Genomic DNA, 14471 nt, shown 5'->3' with positions numbered 1-14471 from the left:
ATGTACCAAATTGACAATAAATTTAAACAAAAATAAAAAATGAAGCTTTAAATAAAAAGTTTGTGTTTTAAAAAATGAAGCTTTAAATGTAATTGAAGGGAGAAGAAATGAGAAAGGAGTAAGCATAAAAGAAAAGTAACTAAAAGAGAGAAAAATGCAGAGCTTTCATTTATAATTATTTTATTTTAAATTTAATATCAATTTAGTCCATGCATCTTCCGTATAGAGTGACACATTACCTAACCACGTATACGTAGACGTCACCGACTTAACATGACTAATAGAAAAGTTAACGTCAAGAACTAATCTAAATTTTTTGTTGAGCCAACGATTGAAATGACAGCACCTATTGAGTCGGGGACTAAAATGATAATTTACTCATTCAAATCATCTTTATTTTTATATGTGACCAGACATTTTAAAACAAAATAACGAAGTTAAAATTGATTCACATATTTAAATTCATTTGTTTAATAAATAAAGATAGAAAATCATATGTTTCCTCTTACTAAGTGGTAAACAATCATTTAAAAAAAATAAAATTCAAATCTAATTGAAATAATTCTTAGAATAGATTATATTTACCACTCGATGAATTCTAAATTACTTGAGTGTACAAACCTATTATCGTAAAACGGTCTATATACAAAAACACTTCCTTATTCTAATGTAAACAAAAATGAATTAAAAAGAGTTCAATTTAGTACCAATTTTGAATCAAATAAGAGAAACAATTTTGTAGAAGGAGCAATCCAATTGGCAAACGTAATCGATCACTGTCTGTCAAACAGTAACATAAAATCCACGTTTTCAAAATGACATGGAAACCCAAATTGTTACCTCGATTTGACCAATTTTGTACTTTCCCTCCCTCTTCTCTTCCCATATATCCACGTGTGTTCACATTACCATCTTCTCTTTTCTGTTTTCTCTGCCCAACAATACCTATTTTTCTTCTCCTTCATCTCTATGCCTTTCCACCTTTCTTAAGGGTATGCATGTCTCTCTCTTGTTTAGTGAGGAAACATGAGGTAATGATGAATTGGCAACAAAAGTGTTCAAAAAATTAATTTTTTTTGAAAAGGGGTTTACAGGGTTTAAGGCTAAGCTCCTTGAAGATCCATGTTGCTTCAAAATAGCATTTTTGTGGTAAGGATTTTTCTTCAAAGTTCAAGTCTTTTTCTTTTTCTTTTCATTTTCATAATTTTTCAATTTGCTCTAGTTTTCTGATACCAAGTCCATGTTAGTGTCTTTAATGTTTTCTGATTTTCTAATTTGTGTTTTATGGTTTTTGATGATTAAACTCAGGAATATTAAAAGCTTATATATCAATGAAGGGTGAAACAGTGAACGTGACATGGCTCAGTGGTTTATGGCAAGTTTCTCGCAAAAGTGGTTCAGATGAAAAGGATATAATTGGATTTATGTCATTTGAAGTTGCAGGGTTGATGTCAAAAGTGGTTAATTTATGGCATTCTTTGAGTGATAATGAAGTAATGAATTTAAGAGAATGGTTAGTAAAATCAGTTGGTGTCAAAATGCTTGTTTCTGATGATGAATATTACTTGATGGAACTTGCATGGAATGAAATACTCAATAACTTTCAATCTCTTACACAATCTGTTGCAAGGTTAAGCAAGAAGTGCAAAGATCCAATTTATCATAGTTATGAAAATTTTGTTCATAACCCTTGTCATGATTATGTTCAATGGATAGGGTGGGAGTATAGATGGAAAAAAATGGAGAAAAAGGTGAAGAAAATGGAAAGATTTGTTGCTTCAATGTCACTTTTGTCTCAAGAGATTGAGGTGTTAGCTGAGTGTGAACAAAGTTTCAGGAGAATGAAGCTGAATTACGATGCGAATAAGGCGAAATTGTTTGAGTTTAAGAAAAAGGTTTTGTGGCAGAGGAATCAAGTGCAAAATGTTAGAGATTTGTCTCCTTGGAGTAGAAGTTATGATTATGTTGTTAGGTTGTTGGCAAGATCATTGTTCACAATTCTTGAAAGAATCATACTTGTCTTTGGAAATACTCATCTATCAATTGAAAACCAACAAAATGATTCATCCACAACAATGAATTATACAGATAATGATCGTCTTGCACGAAATCATTCCTTTCCTGTTCTCAGTGTCACACATTCTTCGATACATCCTTCTGAGTCGAATCATCTAAATGGATTTTGTTCAGGATCACCGATCGGGAACATGCCAATGTTAAACAAGAGCAAGAACAAGAAGAAAGAGCAGCAATTGTTTAATTCACAAGGCAAGCAATTGAAATACATTGGATCCTTCAAAGGGTGCATTTCGATCGAAAACGATTCTCATGTTGTACAGAGTTGTATGCCAACTAATGTTAGTTCTATGAGGAAAAATATCGATGTGAACACGAAATTGGTTAATAAATTGTCTCTCTTTCACAAAAATAGAGTGTACTTTAAACTCTCTCTTAAAAGTAAGTTAAAGCCGGCTCCATCAACACTTGGTGATGGAGCCTTAGCTTTACATTATGCAAATGTGATTGTATTGATAGAGAAGATATTCTCATCATCAGCAACTCGCACGATCGATGTTCATGCAAGAGACAGTCTTTACAATAAGCTACCGACGACTATAAGAACAGCTTTGAGGGGCAAGCTTAAATGGTATGCCAAAACTGTCAATGTTGGTAACCTTGCAGTAGAATGGAATGTGGTAATGACACAAATATTGGAGTGGTTAGCTCCACTTGCACACAACATGGTGAAGTGGAATTCTGAGAGGAATTTTGAGAAGGAACATACTACTTTGAAAGCAAATGTTTTACTTGTTCAAACTCTTTACTTTGCTAATCAAGCAAAAACTGAAGCTGCAATTGTTGAACTTCTTGTTGGTCTTCATTATGTGTATAAGATTGATAGAAAGACTCACATGAGAGACACATAGAAGTTTGTAGAGTCTAGATCATTTATGAAGGATTTAAATTAGTTGGGTGATAGATGTTTGTTCATACACTATATGCATATGAAGGAGTGTACAAGTATAGAATAGTACATAACAAATAGTTGAGTCATAGGACAATGTTTTTGTTTTGTAAATCGGTATGCGTAACACAAACAATTTTGTGTCCTATATGTTAGTAATGTTTAATTTTCACAAATGGCAAATATTAGCTTCCTTCTATAAATTGTCTAGGTTTAAAAATGTTTTTGGTTTATGTGAATACAATAATTTTTAATTTTAATTTCTGTAAAAAATTTTGTTTGGATTTATCGCTGTAATATCAGAAAAATTTGTTTTTAGTTCTTAACGTCAAGTGGACGTTAAAAACGTTAATTGAAAAAGAGACGTGAAGCAAACATTTAAATATACTTTTGCTCCCTGTAAATATAAAAGTTTTTCATTTAATATCTGAAAAATATTTATTTAGATTTTATCCATGCAATATTCAAAAACTTTATTTTTGGTCTTTAACGTTAAATATGGACGTTACAAAAACGTAAGCCGACAAATAGAGGAAAACGTGAATCAATCGTAGCACTCTAATGAGAATATTAATTTAAATATTATAATAATTTGCATACTTATTTTTATTTGTTATTTAAATATTATTTCGATTAAATTTGTTTAGAATAATTATTTAAATTTGTATTCTCATTGGAGTTTGTATACTTATTTTATTAGAAATAAGTATACAAATTAATTTTATTTTTTATTTAAATATTACTTCGGTTAAATTTGTTTAGAATAATTATTTAAATTTGTATTTTCATTGGAACTTATATACTTATTTTATTAGAAATAATTATACAAATTATTTTTATTTATTATTTAAATATTATTTTAGTTAAATTTATTTAAAATAATTATTTAAATTTATATTTCATTGAAATTTGTATACTTATTTTATTAGAAATAAGTATACAAATTATTTTTATTTGTTATTTAAATATTGTTTCAATTCAATTGATTTAGAGTAATTCTTTAAATTTGTATACTTATTTTTAATAAAATAAATATTCTTAACAAATTATTTTAAATAAATTTAAATAATTACTCTTATTTATTTAAAAAAAACATTTAAAATAACAAATAAAAATAAGTATAATTTTTTTTACTATTTTAGTAAAAATTTTAAACGAGGGGTATAAGTTTAAATGTAGAGGTACGAAATCTAATTTTCCGCTAAAGATTGTTTGGGAGCAAATTTCCACCAATGACGAAAGGTAGGGCCCACTTAAAAAGGCCCACTTGACCAGGCCCATAAAACATGATGGATTTTGGGCTCACCGGCGGAGTAGGCGGGGACCGACGACGATGAAGAGCGGATTAGTGGCGTACAAGATATACAGAGCCCTAAGCCACGGCATATCACCGTTAATCCAGCTTCACCTCCGGTGGCGCAGATTTCGCGGCCTGGAACACCTCCAGCGGTGGCCGGAGCGACTCGGTCAACCCTCTCAGCCTCGGCGTCCAGGTCCTCTCGTATGGTTTCATGCCGTTTCATTAGGCGAAGGGATGATTGCAATTCCTGTGATCAAACACTGCCTTCAGAGAATGCCTCAATTGAATGTGCTCATGACTATCACCACTCTCTCTGCATTGTAACTCATTGTTCTGCTTCTACTTTTTCCACTACCTTTTCAATCTTGTTACTCTTCTATTTGTTTCTCTGCGTATTTTCTATTTTACAGATAAAAATATGATAATAATTAGATTAGATAAATTATAGTGTTTTACATGTTACTCATGTAATTTGTAACCTTTACAAGCTTGGATTGACTTATGAACAACTTATCTAGACTTACGGTTAGAATCACTTGACAGTATGTTTGGTATAACTTATGCTAAATTTGGGATAACTTTATGATAATAGCCTATGGTTTATATAAAATAATTTGAGCTTATTTTCTCTTTGACTATAGAAATAACTTATATAGAAATGCATATCTTATAAGTACTTGATTAAGCTGTTTATCCAAACGGGCCCAAGATCGATTGTGTTTTTGATTTAAGATTAAGGTTTTCAACTTTTAATGAGTTTTTGTGCTAATTTTGTGTCTTGTCTTAAAATTTTAAAATTTATTGTATTTTGGTTTCGGTTTATTGCTTTATTTTCATGTCATGTTTTGTCTTGATTGATCCATGCCTTCTAGTTCTTAGTTGTGGATTATATAGACAAATGATTGGACGACCTATACTCTAAAACCGATTTGGTGAAGTCAGAATATGAGCTATCTAATATTCATCTAACGAATGATAGTCCTTCATTGTGTGATTGCATGATTATAATGCTTTTTCTGAATTCTAATGCAAGTATTGATGTTTTTGTTTCTTATTCGAAGAAGAATATCCTTTCATTTGAGATGTTTAGAAGAGAATTGGACATTGGTGAAACTTAGTCCCTGACATTAGTTTTTGGTCTAATGCAGTGAAGTATTGAGCAACCGGCTTCCAAGTGAAATCATTTTGCAGGTACTTTGTCGGGGAATGCAATGCCTACATTGATTAAATAGTTTCTTCATCGACCTTCATCTTTTCTCAATTGAAGTTTGCCTTGCCATTTTTATGATGGGTTCATGCATTTAAATGAGTTTTGTTTAACGTTAGCTGTGCTGAATCTGATTTTTGACACATTGTTTTGGTCTTCTGAAACTTGATATTTGCAGTTTTCGCCAGTTGATACACCTGCATCCATCAGTTCTTTCCTTCAGTACTGGAAACCAAATGCTATTGTGCTAATGGAAAGTGAACTCTGGCCAAATCTTATCATGGATGCTTCCAAAAATGGTGTAAGTCATTCTTTCCTTTTGTTTTGTAGACTACATCTATGAAGCACATACTTATGGGAGAGAAAAATAGTTGAATGTTTTATTTATGCTTCTAGAATTGAAACTGATAAGTCATAAGTGATAATAACCTACTGAATAAAATGATAGCTAAACAGCATTCAAGACCAGCTTTCTTAGTTAAGAGCAAAATAGAAGATCAATTAATTTATTGTTCATTAATCTACTTCACTTGCTTATATTTCATGGTCATCATGTCATATTGTTTTACCAAATCTTACATTATTATATATCATATTTTACTCTTGTAGATAACAATGGCACTGTTAAATGCTCGGATTTCTGAAAAATCCTTTAATCTTTGGTCAGGATCAGTGCTTCTTCCGTTGATTTCATTGATGTTATCCAAGTTTTCCTTGATTGCTCCATTGGTATGTGATCCTAATCCTAGTTATTTTACATTCACAATAATTCCTATGTCTTATTAGGCTGTCATTGAACATTTTGATTGACTGTCATAGAGTACAGAGCAGGGTGTCCGGTTTCAGCTACTGCAAGCACCTCCTTATATCATAAACTATTCTGGTGATCTAAAGTATGGTATGTCATAAAGTTCTCTAATCAAAATTTTGAATGTATATGACACTGTTATGTTTTTTTCCTCAATTATTTTTTTTTACCTTTTAAGCAAAGCAAGTTGCATAATTTACCATCATTTTGTTGCTTATATGATTGCTATCATAGAGCAGTTTTTTTCTGGGATTGTTGATTTTTTTATTCCTGAACTGATAAAACAGTCTGTACTAATCTGGGTCTTATCACTCTCTTCATTCAGTAATTGAAGATATTGGACTCAATGAAAGTGGCAGAAAAAATATAGATAATCTAAGACATCAACTTTCTCAGAAGCAGGTTTGGATGGCTTCTTCCATTCATAGGGGAGAAGAAGAAAGTTAGTACATTCTCTGTCTATACCTCCGCCATTATGTTGTATATACATGTTTGTTCCTTAGAGTCTGTTGAAATATCTGAACATTTTGATTAACATTAAATATGAGAGTGACATTCTTGATTCGGGAAAATTGACATAACATCTGCGGTTTCCTTGTCCTTAGATTTGCTTTGAACTCATTTGAACTCAGTTTTGTTATATAGTCATTATATCAAGTTGTCTGTTTACTTGAAGGGCAGGAAAGCTGTCAACGTATTTTCTTACATATTATCTGTCATTTCGTCTGAAGAACACGTTTGTCTTTACTCTCATTTTGGTTTCTCTGCAGTAATATTAGGAGTTCACACTGTCCTTATGCAGCTGCAACCTAATATAGTGACTATTATTGTCCCTCGACATCCACAGCAAGGACGAGAGATTGCTAAAGTCAGTTTCTGATTCCATATCCTTTCCCTTCAAAACATGTCTGTTATAACTACTTGCAATACAGATGCTTCTGTTCATGCATTCTCACTCACTCAGAATATAATGCAAGGGTCATTTTCTTCATATTATCACTGATAAAAATATGACTTCACTGTTGTACTTATGAAATGAAAGTTTCAAGGAATTATTATATTTCTAAATCATTGTGTTTGAATACACTCATATAATCTGTAAATCTTCTCTAGGGCCAGCCATTTTCTTACAACATAAATGATGCTCATACAAAAAACAATGCTGTTTATAACGACCCTTTCTTTATCACCTCTGAAATTCATTATGCTTTTACTTGGTATAGTGCAGAAATTGGAGCTAGAAGGACATAATGTAGTTTTGAGGTCACAACACGGGAGGCTTAAACCAGAAACAAATATTTATGTGGTGGACACTTTGGGTAAAAATTCTTTTCTTTTCACTGGCATGAAATTAAAATGGTCTCATACATAAAAATATCCATGTGCTGAGGACAAAGGCCACATAATTTCTAGAGAGGCAGAGTTTGTACCTTATTATTTTCCATAATCACGGTTGTTTTTATCACTTATCAGTTCTCTATGGTAGCCAACAACATATTTTACTCAGGTATCTGTAATGAGGGATTGTGAAGTCTGCTGAACATAGTTTTATTAGAAAAATTTGCGATTTCTCGTTGAACTGTATGTAATATGGAAAATGGAAGATGCAATTGTTTTATTAGGGATATCAATATATCATGCATGACAGACATATACTGTCATCCGACTTGTTTAACAGGTGAATTAAGACAGTTATACACATTAACACCAATAGCTGTGATTGGGGGTTCATTCCTCCCCGGTATGTCTGGCCATAATATCTCAGAAGCTGCAGCAGCTGGCTGTGCTATTCTGACAGGTACAAGTTGTAACCTTTTTTGTAATTCTTAAATCTCAACACAATATTTTATTGACTGGAACTCAAGTGATTTCAGGTCGTCACGTTGGCCATTTCTCCCACATGGTACTGGAAATGCAACAATCGAATCCTCTGTCAGTTCTTCAGGTGGGAAAGACATCTCATTTGCTAATTGAAATTGTTCTTCACCATGAAAGAAATATTCTTAAATTGCTATCTTTTGCGACTTACTTGTAGGTTTCTGGAAAACTGGAGCTTGAAAAATCTCTCATTGATCTCTTTACTAATACAACACTTCTTGAAGCTCGTCGTAGAGCTGCAACTGAAGCATTTTGTATGTTGTCTAGTAACATTGTTGCGAATGTATGGAGTTTGCTAAATTTTCATATTTTTAGTGGATTGTTTTCCGAGATGAAGCTTCATAATATCACTGCGAAGACTATGAGTAATGAAGCTTCATAAATCAGAGAATTTAACTTGCGATAGAAGTATACTCAAATTGCAATTCCATTTTCCTGTAATGGTGGTTTGTTTTCTCAGTAAAATAGCTAGAAAAGATCAATTTAGCATCATCAAATGTTTGTGTATTTGCTTTACGAGGTGGCTGCCATTAGTCTATTCTCTTCTCCGAACTTGTTGCTTTCTTACTCATGTATTTATTTTGTAATTTACGAAGTTCTGCTAGTATTGTGTTTGCAAGTTTGAAGAGTGTAGATGCCACATTTTCACTTTCATACAAGAGCGTTATTATAGGGACTTGGGTATTATGCGGTGCCCAAGTCTCACATCGAATAGTATGAGATGCTCAATGGAGTATATACGTGGTTTAGTTTTTCTCCCTTGATAGCTAGATTTTAAGTGAGGGTTCCGCAAGTGCTTAAAAACTTATCAATGGGTATCAGAGCTGGTTGTTGGCGGCTTGGAAAGAGCTACTTATAGAAGAACTAACCGAAAAGGTCGAATTAAGTGTCCTAAAGTGCAGCCACTGGGACTGGGACGTCAGATGCTCAGTATAGTATTAAAGTCTATGCCTCAAAATGTCAAGTTTACAAACTGAAGAATCCCTTATGGTATGCAATGTATTTCCTACAAGATTTGCTATGTTAAGTATGCATTTGGCTTTGAATTTTGTAAACTCCTACTAGAGAATTGCTACTTGCATAATCTGTCACATCCTAATCTTTCACGATTGAATGTGGCTGCAACCTAGTTTTATTGAAAATTTGAAACAAAAAATAAAATTGAACTCTTGGGTATATAGGATTACATTACATCTGCCACACAAGCAATTTGCGCTACAACTAGACCTTTGTGCTTTGTGGTATAGTCAGCTGTTTATTTATTAATGATTATGGCCCCCGAAACAACTTATAACCCTTGCTTGCTTTTTCATGTTGAAATACTTGTTTTTATCTTTTTTCAGCTTCAAGACTTCATTCTAATGCTTCAAAACCATCACTTAGTTGTATCTATGCATCATCAGAGATCATATCATACATCATATATCATATATCATATATGTTAAAAATAGATACATGCATCATTACATACTCAGGTACGAAGGAATTACACACGCCACACACTCACACACTCACACACTCGCACAAACTCATCTACAGATGAACAGGGAGTAGGTAGTAGATATTGCAACTGGACAAGCTGACATGATTTTAATTGGAAATATAACCTGGTTGTTAAGAACTACTCTGGACAATAGTGAATGCAAGAGACTGAGGAAACTGAAAGAGAAACTTGTTGTCTTTAGACTACTACAATAACTGTTATGATTAATGCTTGTATTTGTTGCTCCTTTTGCTGTCAAAGGCTTCAAGCAGCGGTGCCGCGTCTTTGGAAAAGCTCAACTCTAGCTTTTTCATAAGTATGTGGGAAGAGGGTCGCTGTGTGTGTGTTCCTCCTCCAAGGAAATGAAGAATATCTTCAAATAAGAACTCATCACAAGGTATAGCCAGAGGACCACTCTTGTTGAAGCCGTATCCTTCATACGCCTCATCCAGCAGTTGTTGAAGCACTGGATGGTTCAGGTAGTCAGCTCTTATCACAAACCTCCTGTTTGCCTCTCCTACTGTCACGGCCAAGTGACCTCGCGGCACGTCTGACGGAAGTTTCTTCCCGTTGCCGCTGCAGGCATTCTTACGCCACATCCATGTCATACTTTGTTTTTTTAGCTGCAGTGTAAATATTGAGGGTGAGGCTTTTGGTGGTGGATTATCTTTGCTATTTGATAACACTCTACACTCATATATTATGGCACTTTATTTTGCATCTGACGAGTTTTGAGACACCTTGTGTGCTTTGGAAAACGACTAAACCAAAATCCGTAATGTTTTGACAAAGGTTGGGTATGGTAGTTTGCTGTAGTAGTCCTTTCTGTCCCATGCTTACTTGCTATTACTCTTTTCATTAATTTTATTAGTGATACCTCTAAATTCTTAAATGCCTTCAATGAAACAAAAAGGATGTAATTAACCTTAGTATATCCGTTGTACGTAGAGCCGTCAAAAAAGCCCCCAACTACAAGGCCCCCTTACTTTTTTTTGTTTTATTATTAGGCCCCCTATCAAAATAATCTTTTAAGGGGCCCTTAGGGCCCATAGGCCCCCAATATTTTGTTAATTTTAAAATTTTTTTCTTGAAAAAAAAAATTTATTAAAAAAAAAGTGAAAATTTTTTATGGAAAAAAAAAATCAGAAACTTTTTATCGAAAAAAAATGGGAAATTTTTTATCGAAAAAAAGTCGAACATTTTTTATCCCAAAAAAAGTCGGATATTTTTTATCGAAAAAATCGAAAATTTTTTATTGAAAAAAAATCGGACATTTTTTATCGAAAAAAAATCGGAAACTTTTTATCGAAAAAAATCAAAAAAATTTTATCGAAAAAAGTCAGAAATTTTTTATCGGAAATTTTTATCGAAAGAAAATCAGAAAATTTTATCGAAAAAAATCGAACATTTTTTATCGAAAAAATCGGAAAATTTTATAGAAAAAAATAAAAAAAAATTATCGGTGAAAAAATTGAAAAACTTTATTTCTCAAAAAAGAAAATTGATTCTTTTTTAAAAAAAGTGGGCCTAGGGGCCTCCTAAGCCCACAAATTTTTAGGGGGCTTTTAATTTAGGGGGCCTTGTTTTTGGGGGCCTTTTAAATTATTGATTTTTTTGGCCCCTTCAAAATGTGGGCTGGGGCCAATAATTAGGGGGTTTGTCAAATTGACAGCTCTAGTTGTACGTGTGCTTTTGCTTATAATGCTTTTCACAACTAACTATGATCAACTTTTTAGATTTAATTAATTTGCATTTTTATTTTTATTTGCCTCCTATTGAGCAAATTTGGTTTCGTCGTAGATATTTTATTCTTTTTTAATTTTGGTTTTCCGCATATTCTCTCTTTTAGATGTAATTTTGTTTGAGGTATTGTAATTTGTGAGACATCATTATATGTAAGCATCTCTCCAAATCGTATTTGGAACTATGATTCGCTTCATTGTGGGAGATTAATTTTGTTAGACGCAACTCTTTTGTCATCATATATTTTGTTCCAAGGACTTTTTATCTGAATCGTGATTTCTATTTTAATAAGGATGGTATGAGTTGTAAATAACACTAATTGTTATTTTAATCACAAGTTATTTTTTTCAATTTGATGGACCTTTAACTGTGATTCAGGCGGAAAAATTGTGACATGTCAATATCACCATGACTCTTGTAAAAAATTATTATTCAATTCAACACTTTAATTCAGAAAAATGAAATTGAAGGCATCAAAACTACACATTTTTAAAACTATAAAGGTCAAAACTACAATTAAATCAATTTTTCAGTAAATGCTTGTATTTTTATTTAAAAGCTCTACCGTCTAGTTGATTCGTTTGTATTTAAATTTTTTTTTCTTTCAAAACTCATTCAACTTCCTATTTTGTACTCGTCTTAGGAGTCCCTCACGCTAACTTTTTTCATAAGCTAATTTAAATAGGATTTGAGTATTTAGGTAAACATTTTAATCATATATTTATTAAATAATTGTTTACCACACAATAATTTATTTATAAGTTATTTCTACGATTATAGAGAAAATTATAGTGAGATGTTCATCTCATTTGTCAAGGTGCTCGCGCCACTAGAGAGCATGGTAGTGTAGAAGGCTAGGTGAATGACGCCTAAGGCTTTATATCTCCCTTTGACTCACAACAATAAATAATATAATAAGTAGCTTATTAAAGTATTTTTTGTGAAACAACATTTGGAAACATTGCAGGGAACTGGGTGTGACTCACTACAACATGATTCAAACATAATTTTAGTTGTGACATATGGAAAATGTTGTGAATTTTCACTGAATTAGGCAATACCAACTTGTAAGCAACTTGCCCAACTTTATCTTCCACCTTAAAAAGGCCGTGATATTTGGGTGAGAGCTTATGATGCTGCTGTTTACGCACAAAATGTTGCCTATAAGGTTGAAGCTTAAGGTACACATAATCACCCTCTACAAAAGATATGCAACTTCTATGATTTTCAACATGTTGAACCATTCTATTTTTATCCCTTATCAAATGAAATATGAGAAATTTAATAGTCTCTTCACGAGCAAAAAGGGACCTGTTTGTAGAACAAGAAACACAAAAAAGGAAGGTTTAAATTGTGTTTTATTTATAAAAAAAACGTTTTAACAAGATTAAAACAAAATGATATAAAAGAGCAGATAAAGCATAAACATATCAACATAGTCAATTTATCCTGGTTCACCACCAACACGATAACTACGTTCAACTCCTTCAGATTGAAAGATTTAATCCACTAATTCACCAACTAAATCACACTTTCACTGAACATCTGTAGTCAAATTGTCCGTGTTCAAGTCTTCTCAACCTTTCAGCTTAGTACAATCAAGATGTTGAAGAATGTAGCCACTGCTGGGCTAGGTTATAAAAGAGTAAGTTTATGGATTTTCTGAATACTCTCACAAGAGGATGTTTACAATGTTGTATTCTTAGAAACAATTTCTCAACACTTAAACAAAACAAAAGATAGTGAGCAGGATGCATGGACAATTGACTTTTAGAGTATTAACTTCCATCAATTTATTCAGAATCAGACAAGCAAATGCTTGACACAATTTATTAGAGGCAGTCAATCACTTGCTTATCACACTTATCAGAGGCAAGATAATCAGATGTTTGTTGTAGTCATCAGAGCCAAATTGATTAGAGCATTGCTTGCAATAACATAATCACTCGAGGCACGTTTTAAAGTGCATTCATCAGACTCAGAATACAAAAATAAGAGCAGAGTCTTGGTGTTCCTTAAGCTTAGTCCAAACATCAGAAGATGCAACATAAAGTCATTCAAAATAACTTGATATTTGAACTACACACTTAAACATAACATTAATGCTTTAAAATATTCACACTATATAATTTTGTTACCACCAAAACAAGTAAGCGTCATAGTTCTTAAAACTAATTTGGTTCTAACACTGTCCACAACATAAACTTGAGACTCACTTGACAAGTAAGACAAATAGGGGATACTTGTCCATATACTACTTCAAATGGAGTAGTCTGAATAATTGTGTGAAATGAGATATTATACCACCATTCAGCCAATGGTAACCATTTAGACCAATCTTTGGGCCTTTCAGAACATACACAACATAGGTATGTTTCAAATGTTTTATTGAGAATCTTTGTTTGGCCATAAAATTAAGGATGGTAAATAGTGAATTTATTCAATTGGACTCCATCGAATTAGAAGTTACTCAGAAAAATAGGGTCCCTATCATTTGTAATTGAATTTGTTATGCCATGCAAGTAAAAGATGTTGTCCAAAAAGGTTTAGGCCACATTTGCAGCTGTAAAGGGGTGGGACATGGACGCAAAGTTGACATATTTACTAGGTTTATCCATTACCACAAATATGACTTGTTTTTTGATTGATGTGGGGAATCCTTCAATAAAATCCATGCTGATGCCAATCCAAATTAATGAAGGTATTAGAAGAGGTTGCAACAAGTCCAGGGAAGCATTTTGACCATGTTTGCAAGTTTGACATACCTTGCAAATTTTGATATATTGCTGAATGTATTTACTCATGCCCTTCCAAAAGAATTAAGATTTAAGTCTCATAGCAGTGAAATCTTCATCATAAAGGCCATCGACAACAAAACTATGAAATCAAGTTAGAATAGAGTCACTCAAGGAAACATCAGAGCCCACCACTAATTTGCCACGTCGTCTCAGTTCATCTCGTGACCAAGAATACTTATGATGACTTGAAGGTTTGGATTTTAACTCTGGAATCAGTGTTGCAAGCTTGGAATCCTTGGTCTAGGACATTTTAATAGTAGATAAAAAATCAAGAACAACCAAGTTTAAA

General features: G+C 32.7%; 3 protein-coding genes across 4 annotated transcripts; 2 read left to right on the top strand and 1 right to left on the bottom strand.

Moving 5' to 3' along the window:
- The first annotated feature begins 863 nt into the window (after positions 1 to 863).
- LOC101511231 (protein PSK SIMULATOR 1-like) lies at positions 864 to 3236 on the top strand. Its single transcript, XM_004497539.4, has 2 exons — positions 864 to 1149; positions 1309 to 3236. Exon 2 carries the CDS (start codon positions 1332 to 1334, stop codon positions 2925 to 2927), a length of 1596 nt encoding a protein of 531 aa, XP_004497596.1. The 5' UTR covers positions 864 to 1149; positions 1309 to 1331; the 3' UTR covers positions 2928 to 3236.
- A 942-nt stretch (positions 3237 to 4178) lies between these two features.
- On the top strand, positions 4179 to 10361 carry LOC101510591 (probable 3-deoxy-D-manno-octulosonic acid transferase, mitochondrial). Of its 2 annotated transcripts, none has more exons than XM_004497537.4 (12): positions 4179 to 4585; positions 5414 to 5456; positions 5651 to 5773; positions 6082 to 6201; positions 6292 to 6370; positions 6606 to 6722; positions 7051 to 7148; positions 7509 to 7599; positions 7959 to 8078; positions 8155 to 8225; positions 8316 to 9148; positions 9903 to 10361. In XM_004497537.4, exons 1-11 carry the CDS (start codon positions 4299 to 4301, stop codon positions 8538 to 8540), a joined length of 1374 nt encoding a protein of 457 aa, XP_004497594.1. In that variant the 5' UTR covers positions 4179 to 4298; the 3' UTR covers positions 8541 to 9148; positions 9903 to 10361. The 2 variants fall into 2 exon arrangements, with proteins under 2 accessions (XP_004497594.1, XP_027189094.1); XM_027333293.2 differs by having other exon boundaries at positions 8146 to 8225.
- LOC101510919 (auxin-induced protein 6B-like) lies at positions 9570 to 10249 on the bottom strand. Its single transcript, XM_004497538.4, has one exon. The coding sequence runs from the start codon at positions 10247 to 10249 to the stop codon at positions 9866 to 9868; it is 384 nt and encodes a 127-aa protein (XP_004497595.1). The 3' UTR covers positions 9570 to 9865.
- Positions 10362 to 14471: the final 4110 nt, after the last annotated feature.

This window comes from Cicer arietinum, chromosome 4 (assembly GCF_000331145.2).
Source record: "Cicer arietinum cultivar CDC Frontier isolate Library 1 chromosome 4, Cicar.CDCFrontier_v2.0, whole genome shotgun sequence".
Lineage (NCBI taxonomy): Eukaryota > Viridiplantae > Streptophyta > Magnoliopsida > Fabales > Fabaceae > Cicer > Cicer arietinum.
This window is presented reverse-complemented; position numbering and strand designations above follow the sequence as displayed.